The sequence below is a fragment of the Aquila chrysaetos genome, chromosome 15 (genome assembly GCF_900496995.4).
Source record: "Aquila chrysaetos chrysaetos chromosome 15, bAquChr1.4, whole genome shotgun sequence".
Lineage (NCBI taxonomy): Eukaryota > Metazoa > Chordata > Aves > Accipitriformes > Accipitridae > Aquila > Aquila chrysaetos.
In genome coordinates this window covers 2,059,943-2,084,350 of record NC_044018.1, presented here as the reverse complement: position 1 = coordinate 2,084,350, position 24,408 = coordinate 2,059,943, and the positions used below count along the sequence as shown (strand labels likewise).

The 24,408-nt window shown below is 43.9% G+C and overlaps 1 protein-coding gene across 3 annotated transcripts in view; it reads left to right on the top strand.

The window, feature by feature from the left end:
* The window catches only part of FBXO16 (F-box protein 16), a 41,490-nt gene that overhangs the window by 13,016 nt on the left and 4,066 nt on the right, over positions 1-24,408 (top strand). For all 3 annotated transcript variants that reach the window (XM_030037871.1, XM_030037869.1, XM_030037870.1), the window contains 6 exons: positions 1,682-1,717; positions 9,899-10,105; positions 11,436-11,600; positions 12,504-12,709; positions 18,948-19,053; positions 23,636-23,861. In XM_030037871.1, the coding sequence (XP_029893731.1) occupies positions 1,682-1,717; positions 9,899-10,105; positions 11,436-11,600; positions 12,504-12,709; positions 18,948-19,053; positions 23,636-23,861 (946 nt within the window). The remainder of the gene's footprint in view (positions 1-1,681; positions 1,718-9,898; positions 10,106-11,435; positions 11,601-12,503; positions 12,710-18,947; positions 19,054-23,635; positions 23,862-24,408) is intronic.

Genomic DNA, 24,408 nt, shown 5'->3' with positions numbered 1-24,408 from the left:
CTCACGGGGAACTTTAACCACCCCAATATCTGCTGGAAGGGCAACACAGCAGGGCAACATGCAATCCAGGCGGTTTCAGGAGTGCATTGATGATATAACTTCCTGACACAGGTCATCAAAGAACCAACAAGGGAAGATGTTCTGCTGGACCTCATACTTACAAAGAGGGAAGGACTGGTTGGGGATGTGAAGGTCAGGGGCAATGCTGGCAGCAGTGAACAGGAGATGATGGAGTTCAGGATACTGAGAGGAAAGAGCAAGACAAATAGCAGGATCACAACCCTCGACTTCAGGAGAGCAGACTTTGACCTCTTCAGGGATCTATGTGGAAGAATCACATGGGATGTGGTCCTGGAGAGAACAGAGGTCCAGGACAACTGATTGATTTTCAGACTTTAGTAAGGCTTTCAATAGTCTCTTCCATAACATCCTCATAGACAAGCTGAGGAAGTACAAATGGAGAGTGAGGTGGATTGAAAACTGACTGACTTACTGGCCTCAAAGGATTGTGATCAGCAGCATGAAGTTCAGCTGGAGGCCAGTCACTAGTGGAGTACGCCAGGAGTCGACACTGGGGCTAGGATCATTTTAAATCTTCATTAACAACTTGGATGATGGGGCAGAGTGCACCCTCAGCAAGTTTGTAGGCGATACAGAATTGGGAGGAGTAGTTGATAGCCCAGGTGTTTGTGCTCTCATAAATCATAGAATCATAGAACAGCCCAGGTTGGAAGGGACCTGAAAAGATCATATGGTCCAGGCTTTCGTGGGAAAGGGAGGCTAGATGAGATTATCTAGCCTCCCGTCCAATTGCGTCTTGAAAACCTCAAGCAATGGGGACCCTACAATGTCCCTGAGCAGGTTGTTCCAGTGATTAAGAGGGACCTTGACAGGCTGGAGAAATGGACTGACTGTCTGGAAAGCAGCATAGGAAAGAATGACCTGGGGGTCCTGGTGTATACCAAGTTGACCATGAGCCAGCGAAGGCAGCCACCATCATCCTGGGCTACATTAGGAAGAGTGTAGGTGGCAGGTCAAGGGAGGTGATCCTTCCCCTCTACTCAGCACCGGTGAGGACAGATCGGGAATGCTGTGTCTGTTTCTGGGCTCCCCAGTACAAGACAGACATGGACTTACTGGAACAAAGCCAGCATAGGGCTGCAAAAATTATTAAGGAATTGGAGAACCTGATGTATAGGGAAGGGTTGAGAGATCTGAGGTTGTTCAGCCTAGAGAAGAGAGGCTCATGGAGGACATTATCAATGTGTATAGATATCTGGTGGGAGGGAGTAAAGAAGACAGGGCCACACTCTTCTTGGTGGCATCCAGTGAAAAGGCAAGGCAATAGCCACAAATTGAAATACAGGAAATTCCATTTAAACATTAGAAAAAATGTTCTTACTGGGAGGATGGTCACACACTGTAACAAGTTGCCACAGAGGTTGTGGAGTCTCCATCCAAGAAGATATTCAAAACCCGTCTGGACACAGCCCTGAGCAACCTGCTTTAGTTGACCCTAGCAGGGAGTTTGGGCTAAAAGATCTCCACAGGTTTCTTCCAAACTCTTCCATTCAGTGATTCTGTTTATATTTTGTAGATTGTATTTCAAGCTATATTTCTCTTAGGACATATGGAATCCCCTTTAAATATTCAGTTTTATTTGTGTGTGTTTGTTTTATAGGTATTTGAAGAAAGAAGAGCCCTACTTGGAAAATGGGTAAACTTTTCTCTTTAAATATATATTCAAATACAGCTAGATTTCTGAACTGATCAAGAGATTACTATAATGCGAATGTAAAACCTATCCTATTTTGAAAAAGGGATTCATTTTCTTGATGTGAAAGTGAGCTGTAACTGCTCTACTTATGAGGAAGGTAAAGGTGTAAATTCCCTCAGTGCCCACATTCTGTAAGCTCTGAACTTGGGAAATCAGATTCCATCATCAGAATGATCTGAAATGGGATAAGAAACCCTGGGAAAAGTCTGTCAAGACTTCAAAGAAGATACTGGATGTTTAGGTATTACCATTGCCTGCTAGCAGGTCTTTGAAACCTGTAATAAACGACATGTTATCTAGCAAGTGCACACATGTGGCTCCTAATACTGTAATCATTGAGCACCTCACAATTTCTTGCTGTCATTATCTTCACAGCTCCAACATGAGAAAGGAAAGTGCTGTCACCCTGTTTTGCAGATGAGAAAATGAGGCACAGAAAGATATGAGATAGAATTTGTCTGCCCCAACCACAAATGACCGCAAGTTAGGCATTCGGGATGGGGTTTCTCTGGCTGGGTGTGTATGTCTGAAACATAATATTTAAGCCTGGCTGGTCTGGTCATCACAGGCTCCTTGTAGAGTCAACAGAGAGAAAGCAGTACTTCCAGAGGGTAATTAATCTCACTTAATGTAGGATGAAAGATCAGCCCTCTAGAGATGTCTGTTTCTTTCCATAGCCTATGAAGGGAGACATAGCTGGCTGCTTGAAAGGAATACAACTCTAATTGACCTACCCAGGAAGCTGATGGCAGAGCATGCAATGGCACAAGATTTGCCCTAGTCCTAAGCTCACCCCTTAAATATCGCATTGTGCTTTCTCTTTTATACGGCAAAATCTATTTAAAGGCCATTCTGGGAAAGCAGCCGTAATCTGCTCAGTCTCCTATGCAAGCAGGAATACAGACTCAGGGACTTTGTTGCAATAAATGAGTGAATTCAGCTGAATGTATTAATGTGGCTCAGTAGTAACTGTATGGTTGATCCTTGTGCACATCTTTATAAATGGAACCAAAGAACCAGTTACACGGTCACGTATGATACACAAGCTAAACAGAAATACAGAAATGATGCTCCTTGTCAGCACTCTTTGATAAAGAGTATTTGCACAGTAACTTTATTTGACACTTATTCTTTATGCCTAATAGGTCACTCATGGAAATTTTTTTGCATATGAACTGGTCTTTACAGACAAGTATTTTGATTTTAAACTGATGAGGATTATTCATCTTTATAAGAAATATGCTTTCCATAACTTGTTGACATGCATGCATTTTTATAATAAAGAATTTCATGGACACCAAGGAAACAAAATAGTTGAATGATTATTGTTCAAAAAACACCTTTTAGCATGATAGTCATGAATAGCATGATAGACCTAAAACCTGTCTCTTGAAGATTGTTGGATGTTTTAAAATGCCCATGGGATATACCGGCAAAAGGGCAAAAATGTTTTCATTAGAACCCCCACTGAAAGAGCCAAAATCTGGAAACAACCTTCCTGCAAACACATATAAGAGTGCTGAATCATCTTCTGAAAGGTTAAATTTCTGACCCTTCATATGACACTAGATCAGTAGCTCTCATCATGCTCCTTCAGAGCTAATTCTCCTTGCACTTCTGTCATTCATCATACCAATGAAATGGGTGCAGAAAGCACAAAAGCTGCTCTTAACTCCCTTCAAAGCCTGTGGCATTATAATATCTGGTATGCAAAGCCTAGAGCACTCTGAGTTTGAGAGAAACTGTGTCAAGAAATCACAGTGCTCTGGGCAGGAGTTTTTACATTGATTCACATGACCTTCTCAAAGCCCTCTCAGGAAGTACGGACCAGATGAAACTGCTGAAGGATGGGTTTGTATGGCTGGGAACCCGTATTCAGTGTAGTTGGAAATGCTTTATTATGAAACTGGAAGGCTGAAGTCTGTCCTAAGTCCAGAACTGTTAAGTATTTTCAGTAGTATCTGGGTGATAGAATGGAAAGTATATACTCATCTGCAGGTGACACCAGGCTTGAAGGGTTTTAATGAACTTTGGAGATTGGAAATCAGAATGAAATGATCTGCAGTTTGATGAGGACGAGTAAAAAGTGCTGCATGTAAGAATGACATTTACAAAAACTGCAGATCTGAGAAAAGCCAAGTATGCAGCAGTTCTGCATAAAAATAGCTGGGAATTATGGTGGATCACAAACTGAATATAAGCTGACAGTGTCTTATAATTGTAGTAAAGGGAAATATCCCAAACAGCTGTCTGAAAGGCAGAGCCATCCCCACTTCTGGTCCCTGCATTTTGAGAAAGCAGAGGATCAATTGGACATACTTCTGAGAACAAGTCATATGTGAAAACAGTCTCAGGTCCAGAAAATATGAAAACAATCCTTTTACTGTAGGGAAGATGGAGAAAAGACCTAATAATATCTTTCCAGTGACACACAAAAGATGTCCAAAAAGACGAAGAGAATGATCTGATCTCTGCGTTCACATCAGATAGGACAACAAATCATGGGCTTGAATTGCAATGACGGAGTCGCAATTCAGACACCAGAAAAATCCAATGCTACAGATAATTCACTGCCGGAATAGCTTGCCTACAGGTTAGTGGTGGAATCTCCAATGCTGGAGTTTTTTGAGAACAGGTTAGACAAACGCTTGTCAGGAATGGTTTAGGTAGAGTGGATCCTGCCTTGCGGCAGGAGATGAACTAGCTCAGTGTTTCTCAACCTTTTTACACTGAAGGACCAGCCGGCCTTCTGAGAAAGCAGAACAGGTTGCCTTGTGCGGCATTGCCGCAGTGGTTTTCCTTTACAGCCAAATAAAGATTAGATTAAACTTTGGATGCTCATTGTTTATTTTATGCTTCCTGATTTTATTTGCATGCATTCAGGGACTATGTATGTGCATTTTCATTTAGTTATTTTTTTTCCAGCTGTGCCACAGAACATCTTTGATGTCTCCCAGGCTGTTGTAGTCCATAAAACACAGGTTGAGAAGCAATGAGCTAGCTGACCCAAAAGGATTTTATTTCTCTGTTTTCTGCGCTGCTGGGCAGCCCCAAAGGGCAGTATGCAAGATGCACGATGGGACCCTCTACAATTTTTTGGCTGTCTCGGATTGTGCTCAGTTCCACAAAGTATTATTGCTGCACAGAGTGGAAGCAGTGGTGGTGTGTAGTGGCAGCAGCCTGCATGTCTTACATGGCTGTTCCCATACCTGAGTATTTGCAGGCTGTGATCCTGCTGGAGGCATTTGCATTGAATTTCTTTACACCAACTCCTTTACCCAAATACTATCGAGATACATATAAAAGAGAAATTGTGCTGCTGTCTTTCAGTTGAAACCCTTCTGATGGTTAAACTGTGAAAGGGTTAACATCTCTCTCTTAATTTTTCTTTTTTATTCTAGTTGCTTTTATTCTGTATTGCACCCAGGGCAGATGCCTTGACGTTCTGCCTCTCAGCCTCCCTTTCTGCTGTGTTCTGCAAGCCAAAAATTCCTCCCATTAATTTAAAAAACATAAAAGCATTTTGCTCTACCTTAATGCTCAGTGCTATCATGCTGACACCCAGGTTAATCAGTTGACAATGAAGCTGGGGTTGAACTTGTAGATTAAGACACCTAAACTTCAGTGTCTCCAGGTGATCTGAGTGTCTCAGCTTCCATTACAGCCAAATGAGATGGAGACATGTCAGGGAAGCCCAGACAGTGATTCAGCTCACCCGGTGGGCTACATCTTGTGCTAATAATTCATACAGCAGATCTGAGTGTTCCCAGGTACTGGAACTTGCTCATCCACACTATGAAATTGTTAGCATGCTCCCTGGCACGATTTTGGCCTGGGTCGCTAGCACTCTTCTAGACATTGTTCAGACACAATTTGGACATTAGCCTGGGCCAGGAACCATGCCAAATACACGGTTTGGATCCAGCCACCTTGTTTTGAAGGGTGAGAGCACGATACTGTGGACATATGCAGATACCATGGCAGATATGATGCAGGACTTGCAGAGAATTGTCACCTTTGGAGTGGCACCTCTAGGCTTTGCAGGTTACCCCTCAACGCAGGGCACTGGTGTTTGGGCAGCTGGACCCCATCCCTGGTGTCGTGGTTTAACCCCAGCCAGCAACTAAGCACCACGCAGCCGCTCACTCACTTTCCCCTATCCAGTGGGATGGGGGAGAGAATCGGGAAAGAAAAAAAGTAAAACTCATGGGTTGAGATAAAAACAGTTTAATAGGACAGGAAGGAAGAAAATAATAATGATGATAATAACAATTTAAAAATGAAAATAATAGTAAAAGAGTTGGAATATACAAAACAAGTGATGCACAAAGCAATGGCTCACCACTCACTGACTGATGATGCCCAGTTAGTTCTTGAGCAGTGATCCATGCCACCCCAGGCCAACTCCCCCCAGTTTATATACTGGGCATGACGTCACATGGTATGGAATACCCCTTTGGCCAGTTTGGGTCAGCTGCCCTGGCTGTGTCCCCTCCCAATGCCTTGTGCCCCTCCAGCCTTCTTGCTGGCTGGGCATGAGAAGCTGAAAAATCCTTGACTTTAGTCTAAACACTACTTAGCACCAACTGAAAACATCAGTGTGTTATCAACATTCTTCTCATACTGAACCCAAACCATAACACTGTACCAGCTACTAGAAAGAAAATTAACTCTATCCCTGCCGAAACCAGGACACCTAGTCACTGCAGACCCCCACCTCTAGACACCTCTTTACCCAGAAGCTGACCCATGCTAGGTGCCAAGGTGCAGGAGCCGTGGCTCCTGCTCAGGGGTGCTTCTTGTCACCAGGCTGCCAGCTTGCCTTCCTCAGCAGTCTTCCCAGGAGTCTCCTCGTGCAAAATTTCAGGTTTAGTCGTTTAACTACAGTAGCGAAAGCAAAACCGAACAGATCTTAGGGGCGAGTTGCTAATTGCTGACACATTGCTGCTTGGTGGCAGGGATGTTTAGGGTTTGGTTGGGTAGATTAGTGTATCATGGATATCAGGTGCCTGTCTGCTTCATCCCTTCTCTTCTCACCCAGGTCCCAGGTCTCCAACAAATCCCTTTATCAGGACTGGGAGAAGATGGCTGGGGAGGGAGGGGAAAATTGCTTCTCCCTCGGTGAATCATCTCCATCTACTTGCAAGCCATTCTGCAAAAGAGCCTCGTTGACTAGCGAATTGGGTCCTACGTTTGCAGAGCACAGGGATGCCTGCGTGTGATTGTAACCCTGTGAACTCACGTCGATACGCTGGGCTGGAGATGAGGATTATGTCCCATTTCAGTGGCTAGTTCAAGTCAGTAAAACAACCTGTCTCTTACAGCGGAGAGGGGCCTCTTTAGGTTAAGCGGCAGAGCCTCTGTACTTTGGCGCTGAGGTCCTGGGCTCTCCCCTTAGTGTCAGGCTGTGTTATTTGTGTGTGTGCACTCATGGATTAATTGTAAACTGATCGCAGAAGCGGGGACTGAGCACTCTGCACTGCCAGTGTAGCCTTATGTCATACAGTCCCTGGGGAGACATTGTTTGCCAGGGCTCGGGGAAAGGCACAGAAAAGGGAAAAAGTGTTCCTAGCTGCGGCTAGAGAAGGTGCAGCACCTTGAAAAGGGGAATCTGGTCCAACTGGTTGGGTTGCTGTAATCAGATGCAAGGGGAGGAACTGTGGAGAAAGGCAGCCAAATGTAGGATGGGGACATGCTTGTTAATACTGGAAAAGAGACAAATTATGCCTACTTAACTACTTGGCTGCTGCTGAATGCAGTGGAGAAGAAGCTGTGTGTTCCCATGCTCCTAACTGTGTGGCGCTGATTTAAATGGAGTTTCCCTTGCAGTGTAAGCATGGGCTGAGGATGCTGGAAGGAATTGCTTTATTGCAAAAACCGTGGCGGAATGGGAAGAGTTAAACAGGAGCAAATATTCTGCCTTCTAAAGAGAAGCTAGATTTGCTTTGATTAGTTCACTTAATCTCTTGGTGTGGAAGAGAGTAAGCTGTATACTCCCTTGTCTCTGGAACTTATGTAGGAGAAATTTATCTTTGCAAATTGGTGATTGTGGCTTGTTTTAATGAGAAGAGGATGTAGCTGTGATCATGAATGGGGAGTGTGTGCAGCAGAAGCTTTCCCCTTCCCCATGTGACAGAGAAAGCCTTTTATATCAAGCTGAGGGTGAGAAGGGCACAGGCAGAACCTCCTCTGTTCCCCTCTGGTACACCTTCGTCTGGTTTTATTCTCAGGGAACATGTTTCCAAATCCTAAATCCAAAGGTCCTGCTTCAGTTTTTCCTTAGCAGTCTGCTAAACATCATTAGAGGTGAAAGTTATATGCAAAACAGGGATGGGAGGAAAAGGGTGTATTCCTTAATTCGCTGTTTGTGTCTGAAAAGGCATGGACATTTGGGAGCTTTTTTCTATTTGGCTTTTCATCTCTCCGGGATCTCAGGAATGCCAATTCCACCCTTTCTTCATGCTGACCTTCTTGAAGGTCTTGCAGAGGTGTTTGCAAGAAGGAGAAGAGCTATTTATTTCTTAGAGTTTATTCTCCAGTACTGGAATTAAATACATCGAAGTAAAAATAAAGAAAGAAACAAAGACTTCTTTCAAATGATCTGGAAAGAAATTACTTCTCAATTACGTTTCATCTGCACAGTATATTTTAAACTGTTATTCTGCCAGTTCTCCACTTGACCATAGATTTTGGGGCAGGGGAAGCAGAGAATAAAAAAAAATCTGAGTTTCTAGTCTGTTTTGTCGTGAAAGGGAAATGAAGGGACATTGGACATTAAGCCATTTACCCACAATAAATAAAAAAATATATTGAAAGAAACACGTGTTTTTTCATATTATTTTTAATTTTTGGAGGTCACATTTAAGTAAGAACTTCTAATGCCCTGAGGTTAAATGCAAAAATGAATGTGCTGTGATTTGACCTGTGGAGAGCAAGTTGTCAGCTGTGGAAAGCTGGCTTCAGGAAACAATCCTGTGAAAGCCGAGTGTTTTGGGGATGGCCGATGCGTGAGAAAGAAACAAACGGGGAAAAGCAACATTCCCCAAACAGGGGAATTCCCCAAACAGTTCAGTTTTCCCTTTGAAAAGAAGGTGAGTTTGGGTCGAGGCTGCTCTTGCTGTGCTAGGAAGCAGGATGAAGCGGGACTTCTCCGAAATCCCTATTTCGCCTCCAGAAAGCCATCTCTAACCACGCCGGGTCCTCCGACATTTCCTCCCTCCTGGCACTCTGCGCTACCCTCGCAGCCAGGACTGCTCTTGCAGGTTTTGAGACAGATTGCACAGATTGTGGTGATGAGGTCAGTCTCCTCCCAGGAGATTCCTGCTGACGGGGCCCTTTCCATCCTCTGCTATCAACACCAGTTAACCACCAGCCACCGCCACCGTTGCTCCCACCCTGTTTACACAGCTCTGCCCCACTCCGCTCAACGCAGCGTTGTTGTTGCCATCATAGCAAAGCGATAAATGCTTGTGTGGTTACCTAAGGGCTCGTTTCTTCCCACAACCGTTTCAATCCTCCTCTTTAGATACCTGTCATAAGCATAGAAACGCTGCAAAAAATCTTCGTTACCGTGCCGCCGGATCTGTGCTGCAGATTTTCCTTGTGAGACATGGGCAGCTGATTTAGTTTCTCTTTGCTCCACTTCTCTGTAGTGGGGATTTCTCTCGTATGCAGTGGGATTGTGGGAATAAATGCTTTACAAATTGTGAGGCACTCGAATATTGCGGTAGTGGGGACCATAGAAGTGTCAGGATAGATGAGGAATCAGCAGTGAACTCATTGCAATTTGGGACCTGATCCTGTAAACACAGATCCGAGTCTCCTCCTCTCCATGAGCAAAGCCAAGTCTCAGAGCCGGTCCCAGGAGCAAAGAGTCTTGTGAGCATGAGTGTGTCCTGGACTAGGCCATCCTGGATCCTTTGAGGATTATAAATCACATGTTACGTGGCTTCAGAGTTTCTTTTCATGTAGCCTCTCCATTTGTTCCCAGTTCCTATGTGCTTTGCTCCTGAATGAGTCACCAGAAGCTGCTGCTTATGCACTTTCCCTTGCCTTAAATGTGCGCTTTATTTTAGGAAGCTGAATCTCCGGTTTCTCAGAACGTGAAACTCCTTTTTTCAGTTTGACAAGTGGACAGATGGTCAGAGGCGGAGGATCCTGGTGGACCTGTTGGAACGCTGCTCCCCATCACAGCAAAAATTCTGTGCCAAGCAGCTACAGGATCGAGTCCCCACGGAGGCTCTAGATTTTACCACAAGGCTTCCCAGAGTCCTCTCTTTATACATCTTTTCCTTCCTGGACCCACGGAGCCTCTGTCGATGTGCACAGGTAAAAAAGCCAACCAACGCACACCTAAGGTTCAGAAAATCAGGTCAAGCTAGTTAAAAAAAAGGAAACAGCACTATTTTTCAGCAAAGACGTACCAGTGCTGTTCTTCATAATGCAAGAATGTCTTCTGACTTGGCAGCTTGATGCCAAATGCTTAGTGACGCTTGTATGAGACCAAATGCAACACTTCCACAGATCCTAAATTAAGCCAGATTGGCCAAGATTTACAAAAGTGAAGAGTAATTTTAGATGCTGAGCTCTAAGGCATTTAAAATGTGGCACTTTACAAGACTGATTCTTCCCAAGAAGGAGGCCTGGTACTTTCTGAAAGTCATGTTCTTTTAAAGTACCTTGCACTGTGTGCAGAATCATTAATTGCTTTGAGAAGTATTGGCTTGTGCTACTTGCAAAGAACTGCACATGATGCTTTAAGAAAAACAGATCTTTTAAAACGCTTGAGGGTAAAGTGTTGGATGTGGAGAAGCAGAGAAGTTACAGATGTGCTTTTGAGCACAGTGGCTAAGACTCCAAAAATATGTTTGCATGAGATAAAGTGCTGTGAGGTGATGCCCAAAGTAGTTCTGAATGAATAAGTTCAGGTATTGGTGACATTATTACCTCACTAACATAGTACTCCATATAATACTACAAATATATCAGAATCTCAGCTTGTTTACAGCTTGCTGTAGTATCTTTCTCCAGTATTTCATGTTTTATGTGGATGCAGCTCACACTATTAATTCACAGGCAGGGAGAAGACAGGTTAGGAAATTACTTACTTCGAAAAAAAGGTCTTTACAGTGCTACCTGTGTCATCATTGGACAGCTGCTATTATAAGCATGGCAGTGCCAATAGATGATGTTTGTCTTTAAGCTGGAAGAAGCATTGCACACAAGGTGACTGTGTGATGGAGTATAATAGCAGAATATGAGTAGGAAGAAAATGTTCAGAACGGGTCTATCAGTCTTGGGGAGTTTATTGATGCTGTTTTCTCAGTGGAAACAAAGGGTTTATTCCAACTACTGTATGGTTATTGAGTAGAAGTGCAGGAAGTTCCTCGAAACAAGCTGAAATCTTTCCTCATGGCCTGTGATTTTTGGAGTATTTCATGCTGTGCCGGAGCTCAGCTAACGCTTAGGCACTGAGCATGTCATGAAGACCTTGAATGGTTTAAATGGTTTAATGAAAGGTTTAAATGGAGCATAAACAGTGCTGAAGAATTGTACTAGTTTAAGAACACAGGGGAATTACATCCACAGCACAGAAGTTTCTAGCTGCAATCTTGGATGCTTGAAACCCCAGGGTTTTCAACTAACTGGGCATTCGTAGGTGAGCTGGTACTGGAAGTACCTGTCTGAACTGGATCAGCTCTGGATGCTGAAATGCCTACGTTTTGGCTGGTACATCAACTTCTCTCCAACACCCTTTGAGCAAGGAATCTGGAAGAAACATTACATTGAGATGGTGAAAGAGCTGCATGTCACGAGACCAAAGGTACATACCTACCACCTCTAGAGATGTTTGGGGCCAGTGGGAAAACTGGGCTGGTTGGGTTCCTAAGCCCTTTGCCTCTTTATCCTTCTGTAATCTCCCACTAGTAAAATGGAAGATATATAATTTTAAATTAGAATCTAAACTCATGTGTTGCCATGCGCTCTACTTTCCTATCATCCACCCCTGGTAGGGGGGAAGTGAAAATCTCACTGGTTAGGAGAAGCAATCACCAAGGTCTCATCCTGCTATCCTTTCAGGCTGTTCTGGAGTAATCCTCTAAATTTCCCTCTCCAGCGGTCAAGGCTGTTCCCCTCTCTTTTTCCCTAGTTTATAGAGCATATGATAGCTTGCCTCAATCTGATAAGCAGACGTGGGGTACCCAGCATCACCCCTGCTGACACTTCAGAGTCAGTTTACCTAGTGGAAAGGAAAAAAGCACCCATTCTGCCTGTTATAGTCCCTGGTGTTCTCTCTTTCTCTCTTCTTCAAAGGTGGCAGGGCCATTTTGGGGAGGTGGAGGATTACTCAGTAGCCATTGCTTTCTCCTGAGATTCACTGATGCCATGCCTGGTTTGTGGGGCTGCAAGGGTGGGTTTCTTCTGCCCTGAATTCAAAACTCAGCCCTCTAATTTTAACTGAACTCCCCTGTAGACTCTCTCTGCAGCCAATAGAGAGAAACCAACGCATCTCAAAAGCAGCTCAGCTCATCTTAATACAGATTCTGGGACGTGGGTGATGACATGCACTGTCAGGGTGCCTATTTCTGTCCACTGCCCATAATAGAGCCTGGAGAGACTAATTTTGAGTTAATACCCAATTCTCAGACGTCTAAAGTTAAGCAAAATAAATCTCATTTTCATTATAGGCTAAAATTTATTTTCTTCTTCTAATCTCTCTTATTAGACTCCTTCAAAAGATGAGTTTGTAGTTATTGATGTGCAACCGGTAAGAAGCAACATCCCAGAGGCAAAACTTTCCGTGCCAGGAAGGAGGACAAGCAAGGAGAAAAAAGAGCTCCCACCGTGGCGTTCATCAGACAGGCATCCTACAGATACCATCCGATTCAACTACCTCGACAACTACGATCCCATCGAGCAGGCTAGGCAGGCGTAAGAGCTTGATCTCTTCTCTTTTGCTTTTTCTGTGGCATAGTATGTCTGTGTCCTTTGCAAGCTCACTCTGCCTGTGCTCCAAGCTGCCTGGAAGTCTTATAGTTCAGCAACCTGGTTGCAAACCCACTTTGCTGCTCTTTTGGCTTTTCTTGGATTGATCTTGGTCCAGTTGTAGTTGCAGCTGCACTACTTTGTGTCATTTCAGTGCAGAGCATGGGCACAGCTTGTTAGTGGCTGCCTATAAAATAGGCTGTAACTCCTGGGGATGTTACACAGCTGTAATGGGAAGAATCAGGACAAGAGTTTGTTCAAGAGTTTTCAAATAAAGCTGCAAGGTTGAGAGGAATCTGTGTTTTTTGCACAGAAGTGGAAGAATGAATTAATTGCAATGAAATATAATTCCATCACTTCAAGGATCTTCTGGCTGAAAAGATATTTAGATGATTGGATGGGGGTGCAGGTGTAAGAGTATGTATATACTATGGAACATTTAAGTAATAAGTGGTATTTGTAGCTATGCTGCCTGGGATAGACTGCCTAGATCCATCAGTTCTTGGGCTGTCAGGATTACCTGGTCAGCAACTGGCAAAAGAAAGGCATTTCCACCCTGAAGTACAGTTTTGCACATCGACTTGTGTTAGGACTGCCCCATGTTTTCCTTTGACACATCTGGCATCAGATATTTTCAGAATCTTAGATCTGTGGTCAAATTCCTGTGCATTAACAAGCATCAGCAGGAGCAATAGCAAGGAAGCTGCGGTAGTCACCTGTGTGCAGTGTTGGCCCATTTCTCGTTTAAGTCTCTGTTAATACCAGCTCTCATTTTTCACAGGCTCACAGCAGATACCTTAATTCAGCTGATGTGCAGTAACTTGTGAGACTGGTAATATTGTCATTAATCTGAGCCTGGTGAACAGGTAATGGATTAGCTTGACCGTTGCCTAGTCCCTGTGCGAGTCCCTGTGAAAAGGACTGCACAGCCTCTCACCCAACTGAATGTGCAGAGAGCAGGAGATTCCTCTTCGCTGTGCCAACAAAAACCTTGGGAACCAATTGAGCCACGATGAAAGTATCCAGATTGTACTTTAAGTAAATAACTGATAGAGCTGAGATTAGCCCTGTGCACAGGAACAATCAACCCATGAATTACCCCAGCCCAGTGATTATTTGGCTAAGCAGTCGTGCACTTGCGTAGGCTCTTTCTCAATGTGGACCCACCACTCCTCCGGGGTGTTCCACAAAGTTCCCAGTGTCTGAGCAAAAGCCTTTTATGAATCATTTTTTAATCCGCGTCCCCTAGTCCTAGGATACTGCACTACTTCAAAGAGCTTTCCAGTTTCCACCTCACCCTCTTTCTGTGGTATGTTTCCAAACTCTAGTACCATTTTGGGTAGAGTTCTTTGAGGCTTTTAACTAAATATTTTGACAGAATGCCTCTAGTTGCAAGTGGATGTCCGATACTATTTTTCAGCTGTGCTAAATGTTTCTACGTAGTGGCTCCCAAAGGTTTCTGCAAGGTTTAGGGTTCCCTTGTGCCGGCCGTGACCCAGTGTCAAAAGTGGGACAAGCCTTGTTTGAAGAGTTTAAAAGTCGCTTGTTCCAGCAGTGAGCTGTAGATGCAGCTGACAACCAGATGCAAATGATTCTGAGTTGCTAATGATACAGTAAGCACACTGACTGTTTTCTTCTCCTAAGTGAGATTTGAGCCTGTATCCATTTGTGCAATGGAGAATATTTTAATGCCGAATGTTCTAGCAAATCTGGCACTTATCCGTAATTATAGAGGATTATTGCAAGGAGAGAAATGAATTCTGTGAGATTCACTTGTTTATCAAGGATCTCCCTTTAATATCACTTAAGCTGAAAGTAATTGCTAGTGTGTAGTCTCATCTGTAATGATTATTCAGCAACGCAGGTGTGCCGTTTCAGGTGCTGACCCAGCTTCCCACTCACATAATGATATTCTGGTGCTTCTTTTCTGTGGACACGTTGCTGACAGCGTCCCCTCTGCAGCCCCGTCCCAGAAGTCCTCCCCCTAAGGCTCTCTATTGCGTCCTCCATCTTTTGCCTCTAGGCAAAAGCTGCCTATAGGGATCGGGTCTTCAGCGCTTTGCCGGGCTCCGTGTCGGCAGCGGGAGCGGTGAGAGACCCCCTTCCGCGCTCGAGTGTTCCTCAAGTGCCGGCTTTTGGTGGAGGTGGCAACGGCAGCTGACGGGTGGCTTGGGCAGGCGTAGGTTGCACAACGGCAGAGCGGTCAGAGTGCCCTGCTGCGATGCCAAGCATTTTTTTGGACAGCTGAGGAAGGGCAGCCAACTGCCAGTGTCTAGTCGGTTGAGCTAGGAGTCTCATATGAATGCTATGCAAGATGATCTACCTCGGTGCAGGCTACAGGCTCAGGCAGACCCTGCCTGACCAGTGTAAAGGGTTGTAAAGTAGAACAGAGAACCAAGATAAAAATCGCTGACCCCCCAGGCTGTGTTAGGTATAGTTATTCTTCAGATTAGATGAATTCTTGGAGCTCAAGGGCGTAACAACCACTCTTCATGTAAAATGAATGTCAGAAGCAATGACACCTATGTAAAATGAGATTCCTAAAACAATAGGAGTGATTTCCCTAAATACAGGGTTTTGCAAAGGTAGTCTGGGAGAGGAAATGGGGTTTGCTGCAGTCTGAATGCATATAGAGAGGAACGAGTATTTTCTTGAGGTCACGAGCGTGTGCGAAAAGATGCAGCAGAACTTGCAGGAAAGCAGCAGAAAGCCAAAGTGATGGCTGAGAGAGAAGGACCAGACAGAGCACTTGTAGGCCAGCAGGTTGAGTGGAAAGCTGTGAGCCAACAAACCGCTTTTTCCATTTGAGTTCTGCTGTGCTGAGGAAAACCGGACTTGTAGAAAATTCTTTGTGAATAAACAAGATTACATCAAAGGAATACCTGACGCCATCATCAAAGCAATGTGTGAGACTAGTCACTGGCTACTTCTTTGAATCAACGTTAATCTGCCTAATGTCAGGTTAAATTTTGCAGAATTTAAGAGGTAACAACAAAAAAAAATATTTTCCTAGCTCTTGGACCTGGCTAACATCTCCTCTGAGCTGGACCTCACTCTACACTTGCTTTCTGGTTCAAAGAGAGGTAAGAACTCTCCTGTTCATCGTAACAGGATCTCCACACTGCAGCTGAAATATTGTCATTTAAATGGCAGAGTTGTCATCTGATTCTTTGTTGGCCTTTTGAGAGGAGTCATTAGCTACATGCTCCCTTCCACAGCAGTATCAAAACTACACTGCTGTGAATTCCTAGCAGAGAACTTATCCTTGCTTAGCCAAAAAAAGTGAAACGTGGGCAGCATAACAAGCTACAGTCACTTCTCAGTTATGCAGGGGGGCAGAGACGAAGGGAGTCCTAAAAGAGGTAACACAAAACATACACTTCGGGCTATAAGACTGTAATTGGGTATTTACCTTTGAAAAACAAACAAACAGATTTCTATAGAGCAACTGGGCGAGGGTTTTGCCTGGACAGCGTTGGTGCTTCGTGCCAATGGGGAGAAGAACCATAACACTGCGCCACAGCTGGGTCGTGCCCCCCAAAATGGCGGAATGGTGTTAATTTGCAATCTGGATGATAATTGAGACTTGACTGGGTTTTTTACTGATGGATTTTTTTGCTGCTTGCTCAGAAAGGCATGAACTTGTACTATAAAAACTGAATGGCACCCAAGAGCCTCAGTGATAAACATCACTGCAGCATGAAGGAGATGGGACAGAGATCCCTGAATTTGTTCACTGAGAGATTATTTGGTTTAGATGGAAGAGTGTGGGAAAAGCTTCATAGTCACTGAGCGGTGAAATTAAGAATAGCAATGATCAGATGCATAGTCGAGGGAGTGGTGAGGCGATAGAGAAGAGATACCGACAGGGGTTGAATTACAAATTGCCTGGAAGGGGTTACCAAAATCCCTCGGTAGAATTATAGCTGTGACTTTCGGTGTTGCTGCTTGTATGTGTGCAATTTATCATAAGGATGATTTCTGGTAGGTCTGGTTTGTTTTCTGCTTGAATTGTCCAGGTAGCTTTTTGTGTATATACAAACAAAACAGAGACCAGCAAGGATGGATTTGTCTCTTTGGGTACAAAGCAATATTGCAAAGGTGAAGTGAAAGGTTTTTATCTAAAGTGTGGAACCAAGTTAGCAAATTTTCTCTGGGACTCTGGTCTGCCTAAAAAGGACCAGGAGGGGCGTTCCTTTCAGTCCATGCATGTACAGTTCTGCTGGAAGGCATCTGGTGTTTGTGCTGCTTGTTGCCAATAAATCAAAAGATTTGCCTCCCACTTTATCATGAATAATGAATTCCGATTCTAGCCTAGCGCTGGACCCCCGCCAAGATTGTGTCCTTGTGCCTCAAGAAAGAGCCCTGCTACTTCTCATGACAACAGCTCAGCCAAAATGCAAGCTCCTTCACCCCCGCCCCAACCAGCTCAGGCTTCTGGAAGCCAGACTAATTCAGTTAGATAATTTATGGACATAGGCCGGCTCTACAAACAGTTGCATATTGTACTGGAGTGTTTACCCAACGAGAAAATAATTACTTTCAGTAATTGTTCTGTCAGCAGCCTGGGCCCAGTTTCTGACAAAAAGGGGCTTGCTTGCGTGAGAAGGGCATGGTGTTTCGCTGTCCTGCCGAATCCTAACGCTCGTCTCTTGCTTTTCATGTTGCTGAATAGCCAGCCCAGTACTCTCCGCCTGTTAGGCTTGTGGGAATGAAAAACGTTCCTTAAGGGAGGAAAGCGGGGTGAGAAACACCGAGTTCAGCATGGGGAGTGAGAGACCTGCTGTCCTCATCTCGGCTCCGATGCCCTGTTCCTTTACAGCCTTGAGAAACTCATCCTCACTGCTTACATCTTCCTGACCTTGAAGTGAGACCATGGTGGTAACCTGCTGCGGGGGGATGCTCTGACACCATGAGCATGGACACTAGAATACAGCAGTAGAGGTTAATAACTTAATTTAGGACCACAAGGCCAGGTCTGTATTCTATTTAAAGATCAGAGAATCATAGAATCATTTAGGTTGGAAAAGACCTTTAAAATGATTGAGTCCAACTGTTAACCTAACACTGCCAAGTCCACCAAGGTGACCAGTTCATTCCCCATAATAATAATAATATTTTGGATTGAATTTTCTCACTTGACTGTTAGTGAAGTGTTTATAAACAGACGGCAGTTCTCCTCAATTTGCTATATGAAATAATGTCTGATTTGTCTTTATGGTTCTTGATCTGCAGCTGGTCTGGGACAAGCAAATACCAGATACGTGCTGGTGTTGGCTGTTTTGAGGATGCGTGTGTTATGTGGTGTGGCTCTGTTTCTTTATAAGATAAATGTTGCCTTTAGAGTCTGTTTCCTCCCTTTATATTCATGATTTTGTATTCATACTGTGCTTTTTAGCATGCCTTCCAAGAGCCCAGAGACACTGCTGATGGAGCTGCGAGACGCCCTCAGAGGGCACACATAGTTGCTGCTTTAAATTCACTAATTCTGTATTGCAGAATTTGAATGTGAAAGGGGAATGAACACCTTCAGAGCAAATGCATTTAAGAACCTGCCCGAGTTCTGAAGAAGCTTCCTCGTAGTATGGATTTTACTCCCGATACTGGAAAAATGTGACAACTGGCCATATTCCAGTGTACTTCACTTAATTTTCACAGTCTGGAATATTCCTGTTCTGCCAGTTAATTGTATTGACTTTAATAATAGCTGCATATAAATTTATAAATTTGTATACATATGCGTATACAAGAAGAATTATTTGGCTATAAAACCAATGAATAACTAACTTGTCGGAGGGGCAGTCCCCTAGCCTTATTTATGTTACAAGTTACATGGACTTCACTAAAAACTCTCAAACTGCTGTAGCTAAACTTGCCTTTCTGTGAATTCCCCTCAGCTGATGTAACATGTTATGTGGATTTAGCTTAAATCAGTAAGTCTTGAGCTAAGGGCATGCGTTTGAGTGCTATAAAGTTATCATAACTTAAAAAATAGCAAGTTACCACCCTCCTCTGAGCCACGATATCTGATTGTGCGCTCTTGGTCTGCCCCAGGTGCAAGATAAAATGTATTATCTTAAACCATGTCTTTTCGGGTGGCAATATCATAAGGGATTTTCTTTTTCTCAACCCCAGGGAACCAACTCCATAGCACTTGTTAATACCGTTCTGTTCTACTCTGCAGGAGAAAGAAAGGAGGAGGGGAGACCCCGGACCTTAGCCGGCAGGCAGCTGAGAAAAAAAAGAGAGCGGGTCATGGATCTAATAAGCTCCCGAAGGCAAAATCACTGGCAAGTATCACCGGCTTGTAATTATATCAACTGAGGCCCAGCGGCAGGTACACCCAGGAACATTTTAGCGCAGAGCTTTTCCTTAACTTTGTTAACTGTGAAGCTTTGCTCCTGCTACAAGAAATAGGCTGCCAGGCACGTTTGCTGCCTATCCCCCAGGGAGATCCATGGGCAGGAGGAGGACACAAAGCACCCCACGTCTGGCTGCTCCGGGGGCAATCTCTCACTGCAGCCTAGACATAGTCCATCTGCCTTCGGTGGGAAAAGGACGGCAATTGTCTGTGTGTAGACAGTGACCTTGTTATCTGCTCCTCCCTCACGTTGCTTACTGCACAGGATCCCGACAGTCAATTTCCATGCTTTACAAAGCACTGGATCGATTCTCTTCCGACACTTGCAGCTCTTCCCAAAGCTTAATTTCTGTGCTCGTGACTTTTGATCGCTGCAGTTTGATGTTAGTTTATTCTCTGTCGCTGCGCTGAGCCTGAGCAAGCAGCCCCAAGGTCTTAATACTGAGGATTCATTGTGCTCATCTCTGGTAAAATAGGGCATCCTCACATGAAAGGAGTCTAGGGAAGTCAGGCTTCCAGAAAGCATCATGAGTCTAAGCTTTTGTAGATATGGCAACAAATAACTGCCAGAAGAAGGACGTGCTCACAAGCGTATCGGGGGGTTTTGCGGACCTGGAAGCGTGTTTCCTAAGTGATGAAAGCCAGGGAACGCATGTGAGTTGAGCTAAAGAAGGTTTACATAAAAGAGAGGCATTGTCTCCCGAGATTGGGAGGCATTCTCCTGACCCAAATACAGCCTGTTCGCAAGGAAATAGATTCAGTCAGTGTTAAAGAATGGAAAATGTAATTAAAGTTATTCAGCCCGTGCCTTACAATTTCCATTCTCCAATGGCTTCCTCTGTAGCCCGTAGATCAGGGCGCCTTTACACGGTTCCATTCCACCACCGCTTCCCGTTTCAAATTTAAAGCTGTTTTATTGTCAGTCCAGCAGTGAAAGAATCTTAGTCCAGGGTAAAAAGAGGGGAATTTGATTTTCTTTCCCCAGATTTTAGGAAAGTTATGTGTTCTTTGAAGTTACTTAACCTGCAACCTCCAGTCAGGAAGGCACAAGCACCTAGTCTGACTCCCACTGTGAAGTCCAAACCCTTCTGCACAACGTCAGTGAACTGAGTTTTTCCTACAAATTGCAGCAGTACAGCATGTACGTCTGTCACCTTCTGTTGGCTGCTCACAGTTTAAAAGGGACATTATTATTATTCCTGTAGCAAATAGTCACCAGAAAGCATTTAGCTGACACAAAATGCTCGCAGACAGATGTCTGAGGGAGCGCGCAGAGTTAGTGGGTACTGAATTCTCACACCACAAAAAGCCCTGGGAACAGTCTTAAAGCCACTGCCTGCTGCCAAGGCCTGACAGGTCCACCATCCTCCCTTGGATAATCCCTCCTAGGGAGTTAGGACAGCCTAACCCTGGGGTAAGCGTCCTCAAAGCCATGGGGTTACACCTTGGTGACACCAGCCCAGAGCAGAGCTCCATGCCTTTGTCCTATGCAATCTTGCTAGCACTGGCTTCTATTCGTGTCAAAAATCTGAGGTAGCCTGTGCTGCCGTGTCACTCTTTCCTAGACCTTTACATTGAAAACAGGCTTGCATTTCTCTTGAGTTTAGAGTCGTCCAAATCTCAGTAGAGGAGCTGTGTTTCTTATTCTCTGATGCATTAGCCTGCTGTTATGCTGGCCATTAATGACGACAAAACTACATGACAATAAAGGTTAGGTTATGGTAGGCCGATGCACAGAAAAAGAATATATACGTAACGAATATATAACGTAGGAATAATCCAGAATTAATTTCCATTCATTATTAAGGTAGCATTGGGAAACCTTGTTGAAATGAAGACCTGTGAAAAGACTCTTATTTAATCAAGTCCAAATAAAGAGGCTTAATGCTCAAATCTTTTGGTAAATCCTTAGAAGAAGAACAGACTATTATGAAAGAATAAGTGCCCCAAGCAAGCAAACATCAAGTCAAATTAAAATGAAGCTCTTAAATAGATCAATGATCCAAGTGCAGAAAGTAGGTGAGAATAAAGTATATTACAGCCAACAATGAAGATGTGAAAAAGGCTATTATATGGAGCTCCAAGCTCAGGAGGCTGAACAACAGCACACCAAAATAGAAGAAACACATAATTAAGGTGATGACCTGAGTCCTGGAATTACATCCACTGGCTCCACATTTGCATGTGGTGAATCAGTTCTCCTAGTAAACCTGTGAGGTTTTGGAATTTATTAGTAATCATGGAAACAGTAGCATAAAATGTGACCAGGCTCACACTTAATTTAGAATAAATTAAAGTAAATTAGCTAAATTACAATAAATAGTAAATTACAATAAATTAAGTTAATTAGGTCTCTGAATGAAGGGCCACATTCTTTCTTATGAATGTGCATGCAACCCCCATGTCTCTACAGCGGGGAGGGAACTCCAGCTCGATCTTTATCCAGGGAAATGCTTTACTCTAAGAATATGTTTAGTTCCAGTGTTAACCAGCTCTTTAAGCACTTTGCTGGCTCAAGGCTTTATGGCTTGTCTATCCCACCTTGATGCTCACATTGCCTTCAGCAGCTACTGTCCCTATATTTATATAAAGAAAAGTGAAGAACGCAACGAGTTCGGTGACTTGTCCAAGCTTTTACTGGGCTGGGCATGGAAACTGATCTCTGTTTTGGGCCACTTTATCATCCCTCCTGTTCACTCCGACATGGAGCTGCGCTGCCCTGCTGTGATTTCTGAGCTCTGGCCCTCCAGGTCCCTTCGCAGCATCCCTGCTGCCACATCAGTGTCCTTTACACAAGTCCTTGAGGACTTCCAGTGAGGAGTCTTCTGCAGCGTCTCAGCAGAATAGGCAGCCTCGTGCCCAAATGTCAAAATTCCCAGACACTTTATTAGGAAGGTAAAATTTGATTGATGCTTTTGACAGCTTTGCAAATGACTGCAATGTCAGCAATTAGGGGCTGGTTTTGCCTTTCAGGCTGTCTGCTTGTTTCTGTTTGAGACTGCTCCACCCTCACAGCTGTTCTTGAATTACTGGCTTATTTTTAGTACTTACTAAATAACATCTTTTTGACAGCATCAGTCATTCTTGCCCCACTGCCTATATCCTAAGGTAATAAGATTGCAGCATTTGAAGTCAGGAATAAATTTTCCTATGACATATTGACAGGGAATTGATGTTTTAAGTATGGATTGCGTTTAGGTACTGGGTGGGTATAGCCCACATGAAGATCCAGGGCTCTTAGCACTGAGACACGGTACTGTCCAGTGTATATTTATACCACCTATATTCTGCAAACCTTATTTTGAATTTTATTTATTCATACAAGAAATCCTGTTGAGCTTCATGGGACCACTCCTGAAAGTGAAAATAACTCAGTATAATGTTTGCATATTCAAACTCAGCTTATATATGTCACTCTAATTTTAAAGGCATAGCCTGGCTCTAATAGTCTCTGCCTATCTGTCCCTTTGAGCTCTAAAACTGAACCACCAACCAACACAGGAGCTGAAAAGCAAGGAATAGTCAGATCTGTGCTGCAGCTACTACTGCTTCTGTGATATCGGGCTTTTCTCCCTAGGACAGAGAAACTGCAGCTGCTTTTATCACACCATCTCTGTCACACATCAAGTACTGCTAAGATCCTGGACCACTTTCGGCAGTTGTATAATCACTGGCCTTTCTTTAGGTTGATTCGGCAGTTGCCGGATTGCTTATTTTTAACTAGACAATTAGGCACGAAGCACCATATATCTGCCACTGCTGCCAATTCAAATAATGGAAGGGGGAAACAAGCGGGCAGGAATTACGGAACAGCATTGACTTTTCTGCACAACCATTTTACTATGGACACTAGTTTCACATAAGACTATCTACCCATATTGCTTTTTAATGAGTTCCTATGTAAATGTTTGGGTTTGTTAATGTTTGTTCACTATTCTTACCAAATAATTTGTATCAGTTAAAAAAAGCCAAAGCTGTTTGTCTGCAGAACCTGTGCTTTTTGAATATTTGGGATCCTTCTCAAGGAATAAACAATCACTGTGTTGCTAAGTTGGGTTTTTTTTGCTTATTTTTATACTGTTTAGTAAAATGCTCATTGAACAGTATGCTAAAATAAACTTAATCCTTTACACTGCGAGACTTCAAACAGCAAGCAAGACTGGGATCAGTCACAGCCATATGCACGGGGGAGAATTTGTGCATTAACATATGAATTGATGTGGAGAATCAATTAATGTGCGTTTGGCTTTACTAGCATCAATTTCTAATTGGGTCCTTTCGTCCTTAAGGTAAACTCATACCAGAGCACAGCTCAATGAAAATAATGCAGATTATGTTTGCATCATTTAGGAATATAATTTAGGGATAAAATTTAGGAATATAATTTCTAGAATGTACATAGAATGTATATAGAATGTATAGAATTTATAAAAGTTCTCAGTGGACTCCAATGTTTTCGGTCCCTCTGAAGCTGTTGGGATGATGTGATACTTTCTGCCTTCTCTTCCTAGCTATCACTTTCTGCAGATCTTGAGTCTGTTCCAAAACCACCAGTTCGTCCCAGCTGGGCCACTCACCAGTCAACCGGGAACCTGCCCCCCAAAGCAGCGGCAAAAGCCCTGGCCCAGAGCTCCCAGTGGAATGCTGGGATACGACCAGCACCTGTTCGAGCTCCAGTGCCAAAGCCACGTGAAAGAGGAAGGAAAGACTTCACAAGGACAAACACCAGGTCTCCATGTGAGTATGCTGCCACGTCCCACGTGGCGGCTATTGTAGAGATTGCCAATATCCAAATTTAGTGCACAGAGGGAAGGAGACGGTGCTGGCAGTACATTTTTGTAGGCGAAGAAGGCAGTCATTGTGGAAGGGAAGGTGGGAATCCAGATGACAGTGATTTGCTGCGTCAAAAGAAAACATATGGCCAAAGACGTCACATCTAGCACTTGCTAGATCCACCTGTCTGTCACGACTGTCATCTCGGTATTGAAGACTGGCATGGGCTTCACATGGGTTTTACTCACTAATACTCAATGGCTGAGCAAGAGATCTTAAATCAGAAGTGACAGCAGGCTCAGTCCAAAGTCCACGGACTCTGCCGGGTCCTGGATAGATGCCAGGAGGAGCTGGTATGGTTGGGCTGGAATCAGAGCATTCAGCAAATTACAGGACAAAGCAATCAACTCCAGGGAGACAACAGCTGAGAAAGCAGCTGATCTGTGAATGCCTTCCAAAAATAAGGAGGCAGACTGACACCATCAAAAACAATTTTATGCCATTTCAGTCT